Here is a 14,791-nt window from a genome sequence, read left to right on the forward strand (position 1 = left end):
TAAAGTGAGGGAGATATACTTTGGTTTTTCATTGTAAGCTCATTTACCTTTGTGGATGTCGGCCAAATAGCATTGCACTTCTCTTGTCATCTGATGTAAATTAAGCTATTTTCTGCCGAATGTTTTGCACTAATGTATTTTCTGTGAAGGAAAACTATTTATGCACGTCCCTGATCACTCTATTGAGGCAAAAAACAATATAAAACGCAACCCCTGTCAATACACAGCTGAACACACCTGCTCCCTCTATCTCCCGTTGTGCTCTTTACAAACAAACGCGTTACTGGCCAAACTGTTCTGGGGAACTACTACAGCTTCATAATGTAAAATAATATGACAGGTGAAATGAAGAACGCTATCTGCTTTTTCTTCTAACGCATTGAACACGTGGACGGCAGGTATTTACTTAAAAAATAGCTACAAATATTAAAATGTATGGAAAAACGTCAAATAAATTGTTTATATGGTGTTGACGGTATTGAAAAACCATCCCGTGGCTATTTCCAAATACCCAGGTATACGTTATACCGCCCAAGCCTGGCTGGAAGCTTACCCTGCTCAATTTCTCTCTCTCTCTCTCTCTCTCTCTCTCCCTCTCCTTCTCTCTGTCTCCCTCTCTCTCCTTCTCACCCTCTCTCTCTGGCAGGCTGACTCACACCAGTGCATTATTCTCTGTCTCTTCTCACCACCCTCCCCCTCGGAGTCCTTTGCTTGGCTTTCCTCAGCCTCAGCCTCACGCTGCCTTTCTATCTCCTTTGTGTTTTCTTCTCTTTCTCTGTCTCCCTCTCTCATTCTCCTCGGTTTACCTTTTCATCTTAATCCAGTCTCTCTCTTTCTTTCTGTCCTCTTCCTCCCTCCATCTCCACCTCTCTCTCCTCTCTGACAGAGGCTGCTAACGACCACACACACACACACACACACACACACACACACACACACACACACACACACACACACACACACACACACACACACACAAAATGGCCTTTTTGACCTCCCCCCACACTCTTTCTCTCCCATCCTCACTATATCTACTGCTGTGCTCTTTCAACTCCCCTCTAATTTGCCTCCTCCATCCCTCTCTCTCTGTCTCTCTCTCTCCCATCTCTGGCTCCCCTTTTCCCCTGAGATCTGATTGCCGGCAGTTGGTCTGTGTGTGTGTCTCTCTGAACATGTGTGTGTCCACGCCCGTGTGTGCGCATGCTTGTGTGTCTCTGTTTATGTGTGTGTGTGTGTGTGTGTGTGTGTGAGTGAGTATTCGTGTGTATACTGTACGTGCCCCCTCCCCCTCTCTGATGAAATAGAGAGCTTTACTCAGAGATGAGGTCTGTAGGAGCAAGGAGGCAGGGAACTGTAAACCACAGGTCTACAACCCCCAGCACCATCCACCCCACCATACCCCCGAGGCCCCAGGTTGTCCACCGCTGGCGAGGCATAATAACAGCATTAGGTCCCCTAGCCGAGCCACCTCAGCCACCTCATTCATCACACACTAATGAGCCCTGATGAGCCTCTTCCCTTTAACTGGGTCTATTTTTACCACTTAAAGGGGGGTGCCCCAGATCCTCAATCACACACTACATCACACACATCCAGACCTGCATTTTCCTGCATTGTGTTCGTGCCTCAGCCTGCCACCATGAACAATAATGAACAAGTAATGGCAAACCCTGTTGAGAGGTTCCGAGGTGGTTTACTTATATGGGCGGTGACAGAGATCACATGATGAGTGAGCTGGGACACTGAAGTGAGTGGAGAGGCCATGGAACTCATTTGTTGCCTTGGAGAGGCCAGTCACATGATCAGGGTGGGTTTTCCCAAAAGGGTTGTGAGGTTGGAGAGAGGAGGGGTTTCTGGGGTCAGATGACAAATTCTGGATTTGATTGTCACTAGTGAGATGTCGATGTGAAACTCGAGAGGTGTAAAGAGAGACGAAATGGGGGAGGGAGGTAAGAGAAAAGCAAACTAGGCTTTTGGAAAAGCTGAGATTTGGATGCATAAGGCATTATCCACTGCCTCTGTGCTATGCCGGTGATAAAATTGCCGCTACGTTATCATGCAGGAAATGTAGTGCACGGGAGAAAGAAATGAAAGGGAAGAAGCAAAGCCGACAGAATGCAAATGCCTGCAGGTGTTAGGATAGAGAGAGATGAACGACAGAGAAGAGGTGGCAAATGAGCTGTTTGGCTCATATAAATATGGTGACACTGGCTGGTAGGAATATGGTGACACTGGCCCATATTATCGAAATCACCTTGCAGTTGTGTGTCATGCCAAGCGGCCCCCTTTGCACTGGCTATAAATTAGGGCTGGGTATTGCCAGGGACCTCACAATACAGTATTTTTATGATACTTACAGTGTCTTTGAAAAGTATTCAGACCCCTTGACCTTTTCCACATTTTGTTAGGTTACAGCCTTATTCTAAAATGGATGAACTTGTTTTTACCACTCATCAATCTACACACAATACCCCATAATTAAAAAAAAAATGTTGCTAATAAAGAAATACAAAAAAATGAAATATCACATTTACATAAGTATTTAGACCCTTTACTCAGTACTTTGTTGAAGCACCTTTGGCAGTGATTACAGCCTCAAGTCTTCTTGTGTATGACTCTACAAGCTTGGCACATCTGTATTTGTGGAGTTTCTCCCATTCTTTTCTGCAGATCCTCTCAAGCTCAGTCAGGTTGGATAGGGAGCGTTGCTGCACAGCTATTTTCAGGTCTCTCCAGAGATGTTCGATCGGGTTCAAGTCCGGGCTCTGGCTGGGCCACTCAAGAACATTCAGAGACTTGTCCCTAAGCCACTCCTGCTTTGTCTTGGCTGTGTGCTTAGGGTCGTTGTCTTTTTGGAAGGTGAACCTTCGACCCAGTCTGAGGTCCTGAGCGCTCTGGAGCAGGTTTTCATCAAGGATCTCTCTGTACTTTGCTCTGTTCATCTTTGCCCCGATCCTGACTAGTCTCCCAATCCCTGCCGCTGAAAAACATCCCCACAGCATTATGCTGCCACCAGCATGCATCACTGTAGGGATGGTGCCACGTTTCCGACAGACGTGACGCTTGGCATTCAGGCCAAAGAATTTAATCTTGGTTTCATCAGACAAGAGAATCTTGTTTCTCATGGTCTGAGAGTCTTTAGGTGCCTTCTGGCAAACTCCAAGCGGGCTATCATGTGCCTTTTACTGGGGAGTGGCTTCCGTCTGGCCACTCTACCATAAAGACCTGATTGGTGGAGTGCTGCAGAGATGGATGTCCTTCTGGAAAGTTCTCCCATCTCCATAGATGAACTCTGGAGCTCTTTCAGAGTGACCATCGGGTTCTTGGTCACCTCCCTGACCAAGGCCCTTCTCTCCTGATTGCTCAGTTTGGCCGGGCGGCCAGCTCTGGTTCCAAACGTCTTCCATTTAAGAATTATGGAGGCCACTGTGTTCTTGCGGAACTTCAATGCTGCAGAAATGTTTTGGTACCCTTTCCCAGATCTGTGCCTCGACACAATCCTGTCTTGGAGCTCTACGGACAATTCCTTCGACCTCATGGCTTGGTCTTTGCTCTGACATGCACTGTCAACTGGTGTGTGTCTTTCCAAATCATGTCCAATCAGTTTACCACAGGTAAAACATCTTAAGGATGACTAATGGAAACACGATGCACCTGAGCTCAATTTTGAGTCTCATAGCAAATGGTCTGAATTCTTATGTAAATTTGGTATTTCTGTTTTCGCTTTGTCATTATGGGGTATTGTGTATAGATTGCTGAGGATTTTTAAGTATTTTTTTATCCATTTTAGATTAAGGCTGTAACGTAACAAAATTTGGAAAAGGGGTCTGAATACTTTCCGTAGGCACTGTAGGTGCCGATACGATATGTATTGTTATTCTCACGATTTTATATGTATTGTGATTCGATATTGAGATTCGATGTTCCAAACGAATTGCTCACTATATGTCTGCTGCAGGGAGACAAGAGAGACCCAGTCATGGAAATAAAAGTAGTAAAATCATATTGGCTCACCATTTAAAAAGAAGACGGAGAACAGACATATTGAGATATATTGTCAAAAAGAATATCCCGATATGTAACTGAATTTTTCAAATTAGCATATTTCTGGGCACACCACGGTTTCTGCATACTGTGTTACCGTAGCAACAGTGCCATAATTCAACCCCGCTTCCACGTCAGATAAGGGCACATAAATCTATGCGTTAGAGAGGCCTATAGGTTCTCTCTGCTGTAGTTCTATGATTAGACAAGGATATGATGGAGACAACCATGTTGAAGTTGTTGGAATAGTAACTACGTTTGATTGATGTAAGACGGTGTGTGCGTACTTGCATACTGTACGTGCGCGTGTATGCGTGGTGACAGGTGGTGTGCGACTTCTGCCGTGTTATGATCTCATGGGTGTGTGAGTGATTTACTCGCTTTACATCTTCCATGCAGGCCTCAGTTTCACCTTTTATCTGCTTAATTAACAAACCACACGTTGCCTTGTGTCCCCTCTCTGGGGCCAGCTACAGTGGATTTTCAAGTGTGTTGTGAAATTTGCCTCATGGTAACGGTTCTGTCCCCCCTCCACGTTGTTTTCACTCCCGGCTTAACTACCCACTCCAGTCTGCCACTCGTCGAACTACGCAACTGCCTCAGTCGTCGTCATGGTTTTGACCGTTGTTGTTCCTCATCATTTGCCTCGTTTATCAGTTTTCCTCTCGAATATAGACTAGTGAACGGCGGTGCAGTAGCGCGTTCTCACCGTTGATTGAGTCACAGCTGTCGTGGTGTGAGGTGATGAAGACGGAGAGTGAGGAGTAATGGAGATCATGTAATGATGTACAGTACTTCTCCCTCTCCCATCTCTCTTCCCCTTACAACTCCCTCCGCATGCGATATAGGTCTTGGTTAACACCCAGGGGGAATCTCCAACAATCTGAAAGGGCCTGCGTGGAGCGCCCCAAGTGCCGACATACTCAACACCCTACGTGCCGTTTTCTATTGATTCAGGCCAGATTGTTTTTGTTACGTCTCGTCTTTTTCACATTGATGCAGTTCAGTGATGAAGCCTGGAATTGCTGTTTCCAGAAAAACCTCTGCAACTTGAATGTTGTACACGTCCTATCGGGAATTCTGGCAATTGTTTGAGATTTTTCATTTGCTGTTGATCAGAGGACACAGTGACTGGAATGCAAACAGAATCTGCTATTCAGATTCCCTATAGCTTCTTTGCCACAGTATAGCTGGCCATGTTGTCAGGCATAAACCCTAAGGTCTGTTTAAAACTACTGCCCAATGAATGTCTGAGGAATGGGTGCACCCCACTGTGTGTCTGTGAGTGTGTGTTTCCATGCATCTGCACACAGTTGCCTGTAGGATCTTATTTGACAGACATTTGGTGGGTCTCAAGGTTAGGAAGATATATTCCTGTCTTCTAGCTGTATTCAGGCTGATTCACCCTCCTCCCGGCAACAGCCTGTCTCTGGGCTAATGGAGTGACCCTGTTTACCTCCGTGTCCAGAACACCTGTGTCAACGCGACCTGCCGACCTCCTAGCTCAGTCTGCCGTTGTCACAACAACAGACAGAGGGAGAAACCTCTACACTGGACATGGGTTTGTGCTGTGGCTCTTGTAGCGAAACACGTTTCTTCACACAGTGTCAGCGAGTTTCATATGTTTCATTTCGTCAACTATGGTGCCATAATCCTGCATCTTCTTCCTCTCTTCGTCTTCTTCTACTTTCAACCCTGGCCTCATTTTGCAGTTGCCTGTTAAATGGACTGGGAATTATTTACGAAAACACAAAGAAGCCGTCTTGCAAGAGAAGTTGAATGCGAGGCGTTTGATTAGGAATGTAAATCATTTATAACCATTTCTTCTTGGACGGCTTCTCAACGATGGGGATTGTGTGCCAATTAAGGTTCCCTCTCTGCCCTCTATCTAAGAGGATCTGGCTTGACGGAGAATGAGCAGCAAGTAGCGTATAGAGAGAAAGAGGGATGAGAGAGAGGAGAGAGTTCATTACTGTAAATGCAAATGAAAGGGTCCCAGTATATAATAGCTTGTCACTGTCAGCTAAAGTAAAAAGTGGCTCAAGTGTGTGTGTGTGTGTGTGTGTGTGTGTGTGTGTGTGTGTGTGTTTTTTGTGTGTGTGTTTTTAATCAGTGTTTTTGATGTACTGTCAAAACATAAAAGTGTGAAAGATTTTTAATGTCACACTAGTCAACTGTTTTCTTACTCTTGGTGAGTGAATCCTGTATGGTATATGATACATAGATTATCACATTTTGATTTGGTCCAGCAGGCTCTTCCTGTGCTGTGTGTGGGCAGTAGATATCCCTCATGCCATTTGGATCGTTTGCTTTGGACATCTCCCCAGCAGCCATCTGACATTTTAACATTTACTTTCATTTATCGCTTGCAGCGCTGCTACTCGACGCTGTTGCCCGCCCCTCTGCATTTCACAACCTCTCTCCCTGACCCTTGACCCTTGGTATACCCCCTCAATCTATCCCATAGTACTCTGACCACAGAGGTCATTGTCAAGGAGGAACCTGTCCGGTGAACCACCGTGGCCAATCAGCATCTCACACCGCTCATTAACATAACAACACAGCATCTACTTATGTCTATCTGATGACTTGAACATCATGCACGTTAAATCAGTACCCATGACATAGACCAGGGGTGCCTTGCTACGGTCCACCAGCTCCTGCTGGTTTTCATTTGCCTTCTACCTGGGAAACCAGGTGCATGCAGTCACCAGCCAATCAATGACAATCATTGATCAAGGAAGTATTCAGGTGACTAACGATAGCAATTAGCAAGCAGGACTATGGAACTGGAGGAATTGTGCAGTGCACCCCTGGCGCAGACTGTGTAACTTCACCCTAATATGGCCCTGGTTGACAGATCGCTGCCTGGGCCAGAGACTGACACCTGAATCAGCCCCCAGCTCCATCACTGTACCTACCCTTTGTCAGGGCTGTCTGAGCCAACAACAACTGCTCTCTCTGTGGATCACCGACACTCCCTGTACCCTGACACACACCACCCCATCCTCCAGTGCCACGCTGGATCACACTCCACATGTCCGCCACATGGAAGAGCATCAGTCTCCAACTAGCTTGGCGCTAGCAGCAAAGCTCCCGCAGTTCTTTCCTCTGTTACCCCTCTCCCTTTTTTCTTTCTCTCTCAGTGCACAACCATTGGAATAATTTCTTTAAGGGCCATTAAGGGAAAAGTGCTGGGGATAAAAAATGAATAAACAGTTTGAGTCGACAGAGCGTGGAGGGTATTAAATGCTCAGATCATTATTGTTGTTAGCACTGATGAAGAGGGAGGGGGAGGTGGTTGAGGAAGCAGAGGGCTAATGAATGAGTGGCTGCTGCTGGTTAGTTCCTCTCCATTAGCAGAGTAGTGTAGCGTAGTCGCGGGGATGCCTAGGGGGCTCAGTACTGGCCCTGGATCAGCCTTCAGGTTACTTCCACAATGGCGTGGGAGATCTCAGCCTTGCCCAGCTATTCTGGGCGGTAGGTAGCCTTGTGGTTAGAGTGTTGGGCCAGTAACCGAAAGGTTGCTAGATAGACTCCCCGAGCTGACAAGGTAAAAATCTGTTGTTGTGCCCCTGAACAAGGCAGTTCTTAAATGACTTGCCTAGTTAAATAAAGGTTAAAAACATTTTTTTTAAATCTTACTTGGGCGGTCTGCTGAGACAGATGTGGAGATGGGGCTATTGGAAGAAGAGAGGGGGAGGGAGGTGATGACTGGAGGCCTGTGCTGGTGGTGAGGAGTAGTAACTGAACTAGGATCAGTTACAGACAGCAGAAGACTGAATATCAACCCATAGCAACAATCCAGCCAGCAATACAATAACGTCATAGCAATGAAATTATCCAGGATCCGCTTTTCACTGCATTCTGAGCCAGGGTCAACTGTAAACAGCTGATAAATGAGACAAGAATGTGTCACGCTCGTCGTAAGAATGAGGAGACCAAGGCACAGCGTGCGTAGAGTTCCACATGTTTAATAAAGGAAACTCACCAAAACAATACAGAACAAACAAAACATGAAGTCATGGAGTGCATAACCTGCACCTACACATAAACAAGATCCCACAACTCAAGGAGGGAAAAAGGGCTGCCTAAGTATGGTTCCCAGTCAGAGACAACGATGGACAGCTGCCTCTGATTGGAAACCACACTCAGCCAAAACAAAGAAATAGAAAAACTAGATTGCCCACCCCACATCACACCCTGACCTAACCAAACTAGAGGAAAATAAACGTCTCTAAGGTCAGGGCGTGACAGAATGGCTATTAAACAGAAGCAAAGTTTAACCCGGATCAGCTCCAGTTTCTTCTGCAATGGGAGTGGGCTGAGATCAGGCTTGGGCGTCACCGTCACGCTCGTTGAGCGCAACTGAAGGAACGACGTCACTCACTGTCCTGTGTGTGTGTCATGGCGTGAGTCATGTTGTTATGAAGAGACCACCCTGCTTTGGAACATTGGTACATCCCCGTTCCCACTTAGATCACACAGTTGATCACTAGCCCCAAGCGTATAACAACACCATCCTGTCTTTAGAACTGATCTGTCTGTTCTGTTCACTATTTCTCTGCCACTCCTAAACCCAATGAAGGATAATGACATTAGACATGCACAGCTGCAAGAGCCTCTGGCTCTGGCTCGTCCCCCCCGCACCCCATTCCCTATCAATATCCAATCCCTCCCTCTATCCGGATTTGTGGACGGCAGCTTGGACACCCTGTTGACTGGGAAGTCTGGGAATCTGCTGGAAACCAGAATGCTGTAATTTATGGTGATTGGAGGTAATACTGAAGCAAGACAATTGGCCCACCTGCTAGTGGAACTGTATAGGGCAGAACGTCTGGGCGTCTCTCCATGAGTTTGACAGCACGGCTGGATTCACATGGCAATTTTTATCTCAATTTAGCTCAAACATGTCTCATCACTCCACTTTCCTCTTCCCTGCTTCCTTTTGGGTTATTATGGACAGTTTATTTCTCATCTTCAATTCATGTCACATTGCAGACACCCTGTCTACGTGTCACAACTGTACACTGCACACTAAAACATTGAACACAAACGTCCCTAACCCCCATTTTACCATAATCTAAGTTGTTACTCGGGTTGTCATACAGCTGTTTCATACGGCCTTTGATCAATTAGCTCGAGACGTTGGTCGTCTGGACGACCAGGATGTGTGCTCGACTGCTCTCACATCTGATCCCACATTCTTTTTGTCACCAGTCACCCATGCATACGGTGCAACCCACCGAAAATACAGAGACATAACACAAACTGCATGCTAACTCCTTTTGGTTGGACCGTCATCATGTTAAAGAGGGAGTCAGTCCAACTCCTTTGGCTGCTTTATGGAAATTGGCATTTCAAAGCACTCTGAGAGAGATGTTAACCTTTCGCGATATCAGCGCATTAAAAATGGATCAGAGACGAGCTTTGATGTGAACAGAGGATTCTATTTGGGTCATGTTGGCACTACAGTGAGTGGCTCAGAAGAGCAGCAGCTCGGTGGCGCCCTCTATTGAATGGATTCTGTATGGTTTAGGTACTTTAGGTCACTGTAGGAAGATAATGAGATTGTTGCTTTTGCGTACCATGTCCTGAGAGACAGGCTTAAGCAGACGTCTGGGCTAGAGTAACCTACCTGGCTAGGGTATCATGTTGTTCTGTGAGGGCAGAGCTGAGCCCTGGGATGCAAGCTGCAGCTGGTGGTTGAACACTGCCTGCACCCTCCAGGGTGACTGAGACCTGGGTGACCTTGTGTTCTCTGGGAGTTTACCTCCAGACTACAGGGTAAGGGGTCCCCGCGGGGCCAAACAAGACAGGGACAAGACCGCGTCCAAAGAGATAAATGACTTGTGATGGTTAACCAGAGCAGATCCCCATCGTGTGTGTGTGTGTGTGTGTGTGTGTGTGTGTGTCAGAGAGAGACTGAAAGAAATGTGTATTTTCTGTGTGTTTGAGAGAGAAATGTGAAGGGTTCGTGTATGTTTGTAGGTGTGTTTAAAAGACACAATGGGATTGTTTCCTCATGCGTTTTCTGTATAAATGAAGCTACTTTATGCATCACCGTGTGTATATTCTTTAATGTGTTGTCGTGTGTGCGTGCGTACATGTGTGTGCGCGCGCGTGTGTGGGTGTATGTGTGCGTTCATGTGAGGCAGAGGGTGGGGGGAAAAGAGACAGAGAGAACATAAAAACTTGATGATATATTCCGCCTTGCATCTGCCCTGCTCAGATGATCACTTGTCATTGTGTTGGTGTAAGTAGATATTGATGTATGGCGGGTTTTAAAACAAGCCGTGACCGCCCCACAATTTTGACCTCATTATAAGTATCGAACAGAAAAAATACATTTCTTTTAAAAAAAGCGCATAAAATTACATGCTATGGATTAGGTGCATATTTTTTCTCCTCAGATCAGTCGCCAGCCCTGCTGAATATAAAAATATTTATTTTAGTTATTCTTCTCTTATTTGACACGGGGGGAAGGGGGGACAAACATGTGGCACGGTGTCATGAAAGTGAGTGTGGAATACAAAAATCCCCAATTTGAATATGATTTTAATTGAATATGGGCTTATTCATGTGTAGCATATAGAATTAGGTTTTACAGAAGCATGTTGCCAGGAGATTGGAAGTGTATTGGCCAAATTAGCGTTTGCAAATTGGACAATATTTGATTGACCTAAATGTACATGATTGTATTCCCCCATGGTTTATTTTTCTGCTTTCACGTAATTCAATTTGTTTGTGTGTGTGTGTGTGTGTTATAAAGCTTAGGATTGATTCTGACCTTAACGGGTCGTTTTCTTTCTGATTCAGATTTAACGAGGATGTGGGTGACATTTTTAAGAGACCAATCCCTCTTTTGTTTTTTGTTTTTTCTTGCACTGTTGCTGCCTCCCACCCCAACATGACCCAAGTATTCCCAAAAGCTTTTATTTTCCCTTGTCTTCCCCCCTCCCCCTCTTGCTCCCCCTCCCCTCTTTGTTAGAGACAGCTCCTCTCTCTCATTCCCCCTCTCCTCTCCTGTCTGCGCTGTCTTTTCCTTGGGGTTGAGGCAGGCAGGGAGAAGTGCTGCTCTGGAGAGTGACGGTGCTCGGGAGACAACACGCTCAGCCGCTGTTGTAAAACGCAAGAGGTGGACTAAGTGTCAGGCGCCACCGCTCGCCTGTTCTTCCTCTTTCCTCTATCGCTCTGCTGCTCTGCTCTGGCTGTCTCTATCTGCAGCTCGCTGGCTGGCTACTCTCTCTCTACCTCTCTCTCTACCTCTCTCTCTCTCTCTCGTTGACTAGGGCTTGGCTGGCTGAGCAGCAGAGTGAATTAACACAGTGGACTACCTGCTGCCTGGGGATTGTGTGCGCTGTGAATACTCCGTGAATACGCAAAGCTCCAAGTTGTTGTTTTGGCTGCCAGTGAATGGGCCTGTCCCTCGGAGGAGCAACTCGAAGGAGATCATCCGCAGCCAAGCCCAGGACAAGCAACCGGGAGTAGCCTCTGGAGCAGGAACAGACAGAAGGAGTGGATTCTTGAGAAAAAGGAGAAAAAAAGAGGGAGACTGAGCCAGAGAGAGTGAAATGAGCAACTGAGCAGCTTCTACTCTCAATGAAGAAGGGGTGAATAAGCGACTGCTTTTTTGAAAAGGAGAAAACCAACTTGACACTCTCGGACAGAGGGCGGTAACAAGACCCCCCTTGCGATTTGTTTTTGCATGAATATGCCATCAGGGGTGGACAACACGAGGAAAGAAAGAGAAAAAGTATTCAGGGCTTGTTGTTAATTTCTCATCTGGCTCAGACTTTTCCCCTCTTTCTTTCCTTCTCTCTCCATTTCTTTTGTGGGTTTTCTTTAGTCTGTGTGTCGGCTGAGGTTTGTCGCTTCTCTGTATAGCCGGACTCAGGCGGAACAGAGCTGAGGAGAAGACAACTCATGTTGAGGTACAGAGCTGGGGGCGTAAATTGTTCCCCTCTCCAACTTTCCGCCCCTCTCTACTTCTTCTGACCTGTTTTCTCCAGACTCCAAGGGTGGCCCCCACATGCGAGTGGCGAGGGGGAAGGGGGCCACAGTGTTTTGAACCGAGGAAGTGGGTGGTGAAAAAAAGAACCCCCTTCACGCTCCTAAGAGCATATGGTTAATCGAGTGGTGGCCAGCTGCTTACTAGCCCCCCTGCTAAATACGCTAACGCTAGATACAAGTGCGCAGCGACGGGGGAAGCTTCGTGCTCCGTGCTCGGAGAAGACAGTCGCATTGCCGTGTTGCTGTTGCCTTTATCTCGGTCCTGACTAGCGCTATAAGGAACAATAAGCCGGCGGGCAGCCAAGTGAAAACAAAGAGCCAGTTGTTGTTGTTTTCCTTGGAGCGTTTTGTAAGGAAAAGAAAAGGAGGCTAATGAATGTCTTTAGAGCGCCAGAGCTGCCGGAGCTCTAGCCCCAAGCTCCCAGTTTATCAGCCACAGGAGGCTGAAGAAAGATGCTCCCCCGCCAAATCACCAGCAGCTACTCTTGACGAATGCTGTGGTAGTGTGGCGGAACCTGGCTTGTGTTGTGAGGGCTCCTGGGGGAATAAGGAGACCAGTGCTGCAAAGAGATCAAGGAAGCTTCTTACTGTAATTACTGTTGAGTTACTGTGGAACTTTGGCACCTTTTGAACTAGCACGTACACACACACACACACACACACACACACACACACACACACACACACACACACACACACACACACACACACACACACACACACACACACACACACACACACACACACACACACATTTACACTTTCATATTGTACATATACTCACTCCACATACGTACACACCAATCTGTTGTCATCCCCTTTCCAGTACTTGGATTAAAATGGAGGTAGCGTGGACAGCTGGGGGCCTATAGCAGTGCAGGCCCACACCCTTCTGTCCTCTTCCAACCAATGGATGTTATTACTGTCCAAAATGAGTTGCCTGGAAACCATTGAAAGCTCCTCGACGCATCATTCTGAAAGCAACTGCGACTCCCTCCCCACGGCGGGACACAGCTGGATTCAGGGCTGAATCTACCAGCCATTACCCAGCCTATCATTCTCTCCTCCCTCGTTTCTTCTTCTTCTCCCACCCCGTTACCCGTACCTTCCCACCGGGAGGACGGACTCTGGAAGTGGAGTATGACCAGCTGCCATTACCCCACGCCGCACCCGGAGCGGGACCGGATGTACCAACACAAGGTGTCCCTGGTGGTGCGATACTTTATGATCCCCTGTAACATATGTCTCATCCTGCTGGCCACCTCCACGCTGGGCTTCGCCGTGCTGCTCTTCCTCAACAACTGTACGTCCACCAATAGTACTACCACACACATACGCACGCACCCCATATACAACGTACTCCCTCTGTCACCCTGTAGCCATGTGTGTTTGTGTCATGGTCAGTAGTATGAAGGCTTTATATGTGAGTGCATTTGTTGCCAGATGTGTATGTATAAGAGAAGAGTATGCATGCATGGCTTTTGGTACAAGAAAAGTTTTGGGTCGGGAGGATTTCGCTTAGTTTACATAGACTATTAAACACCTTACAGTCTCTCAGGTCTTTTACTCTGCTGAGAAAAGATATGAAAGACCGGTCCACTTGACCTCTGGCGGTGCTATCTGAAAGGCTGGGGCTGGATGAAGTGGAGGGATATCTCAGACGTTAAAAGTCAGCTTTCCCTCGATGCACAGTCCCTGCTTCCTTCTTTTGAGTCCTTTATCTCCCCCAAAGCCTTGGCATTTACTTTGAACTGTGGGATAAAGTAGCCAGATTAAATGCCTTTGGACGATAGAAAAAGCTCTTGGCATGGAAAGTGTCCCCACTTTGAGCGGTTATCGGCCTGAATAGAAAATGCCATGATGGTGCATAAGCTTCTGTCTGTGCGTCGCCTGGTGGCTCGCTGGTAGATGAGCAGCAACATTACCATTAGGCAACACGAGAGTGACCTTTTGGAGAGCGAGCGCGACGCAGCGACTTGCCATTTCACAAGTGTGTTTGGGGGTGACGTATTGTCTGTAAGTTGTACATTAGGGACTATCTGTCTCTCGCTTCAAAGTTGTACATAACTGGTTTATGTCTTGCCTGAATGACACAGTTTTCAGTAGTTCAAAGCTTTATATCAATGAATGTCAATTGGTTCTTCGCGATGGGAATAGGAACACGCCAGTATCACTGGAGTCCTGATTGAGTCCTGACACCACAGTAACATCAGTATGTGTTGGATATCACTGCTTTATTCAGTGTCACGTATTTCTTGGCACTGGAGTCCCGTGTCAGATGAGTTGCCTGTGCGGAAGGTTCAAGCCTAATCAACACTCCATTTCTTTCACTTTGAAGGTGTTTAAAACTGTCTGGAGTATAATCATCATTGCATCCACGTGAATTAGCATTAAGGAGACTAAATAGGAGTGATGGCGGAAAAATCTATACAGTTACATATTGGAATAATATTTTTGACAATATATCTCTAGTCGGTTGCACATGCACCAAAACTCCTTTTAAAGCTGGTTCTCCATGTTCTTTTTAAATGGTGAGCCAACATGTTTTCAGCACTTTTATTTCCATGACTGATGGAAATAAAAGTGCTTATGGGTCTCTCTCGTCCCTCTGCAGTAGACATATAGTGAGCAGTATGTTTGGAACATCGAATTGCAATAAAATCGCAGTATCGAATCCCAATACATATAGAATCTTGAGAGTATGGTGACGATATCGTATTGTATCAAGCTGTGA

The 14,791-nt window shown here is 46.5% G+C and overlaps 1 protein-coding gene across 7 annotated transcripts in view; it reads left to right on the plus strand.

Moving 5' to 3' along the window:
- Positions 1-14,791, plus strand: part of agrn (agrin) — a 258,540-nt gene that overhangs the window by 105,252 nt on the left and 138,497 nt on the right. For 2 of the 7 annotated variants that reach the window (XM_014146123.2, XM_014146126.2), the window contains exon 1: positions 11,077-13,360. The exons of the other annotated variants lie outside the window; for them this stretch is intronic. In XM_014146123.2, the coding sequence (XP_014001598.1) occupies positions 13,198-13,360 (163 nt within the window). In that variant the 5' untranslated portion in view covers positions 11,077-13,197. Of the gene's footprint in view, positions 1-11,076; positions 13,361-14,791 lie in introns of those variants that run through there. 7 annotated transcript variants of the gene reach the window in all.

This window comes from Salmo salar, chromosome ssa15, assembly GCF_905237065.1.
Source record: "Salmo salar chromosome ssa15, Ssal_v3.1, whole genome shotgun sequence".
Lineage (NCBI taxonomy): Eukaryota > Metazoa > Chordata > Actinopteri > Salmoniformes > Salmonidae > Salmo > Salmo salar.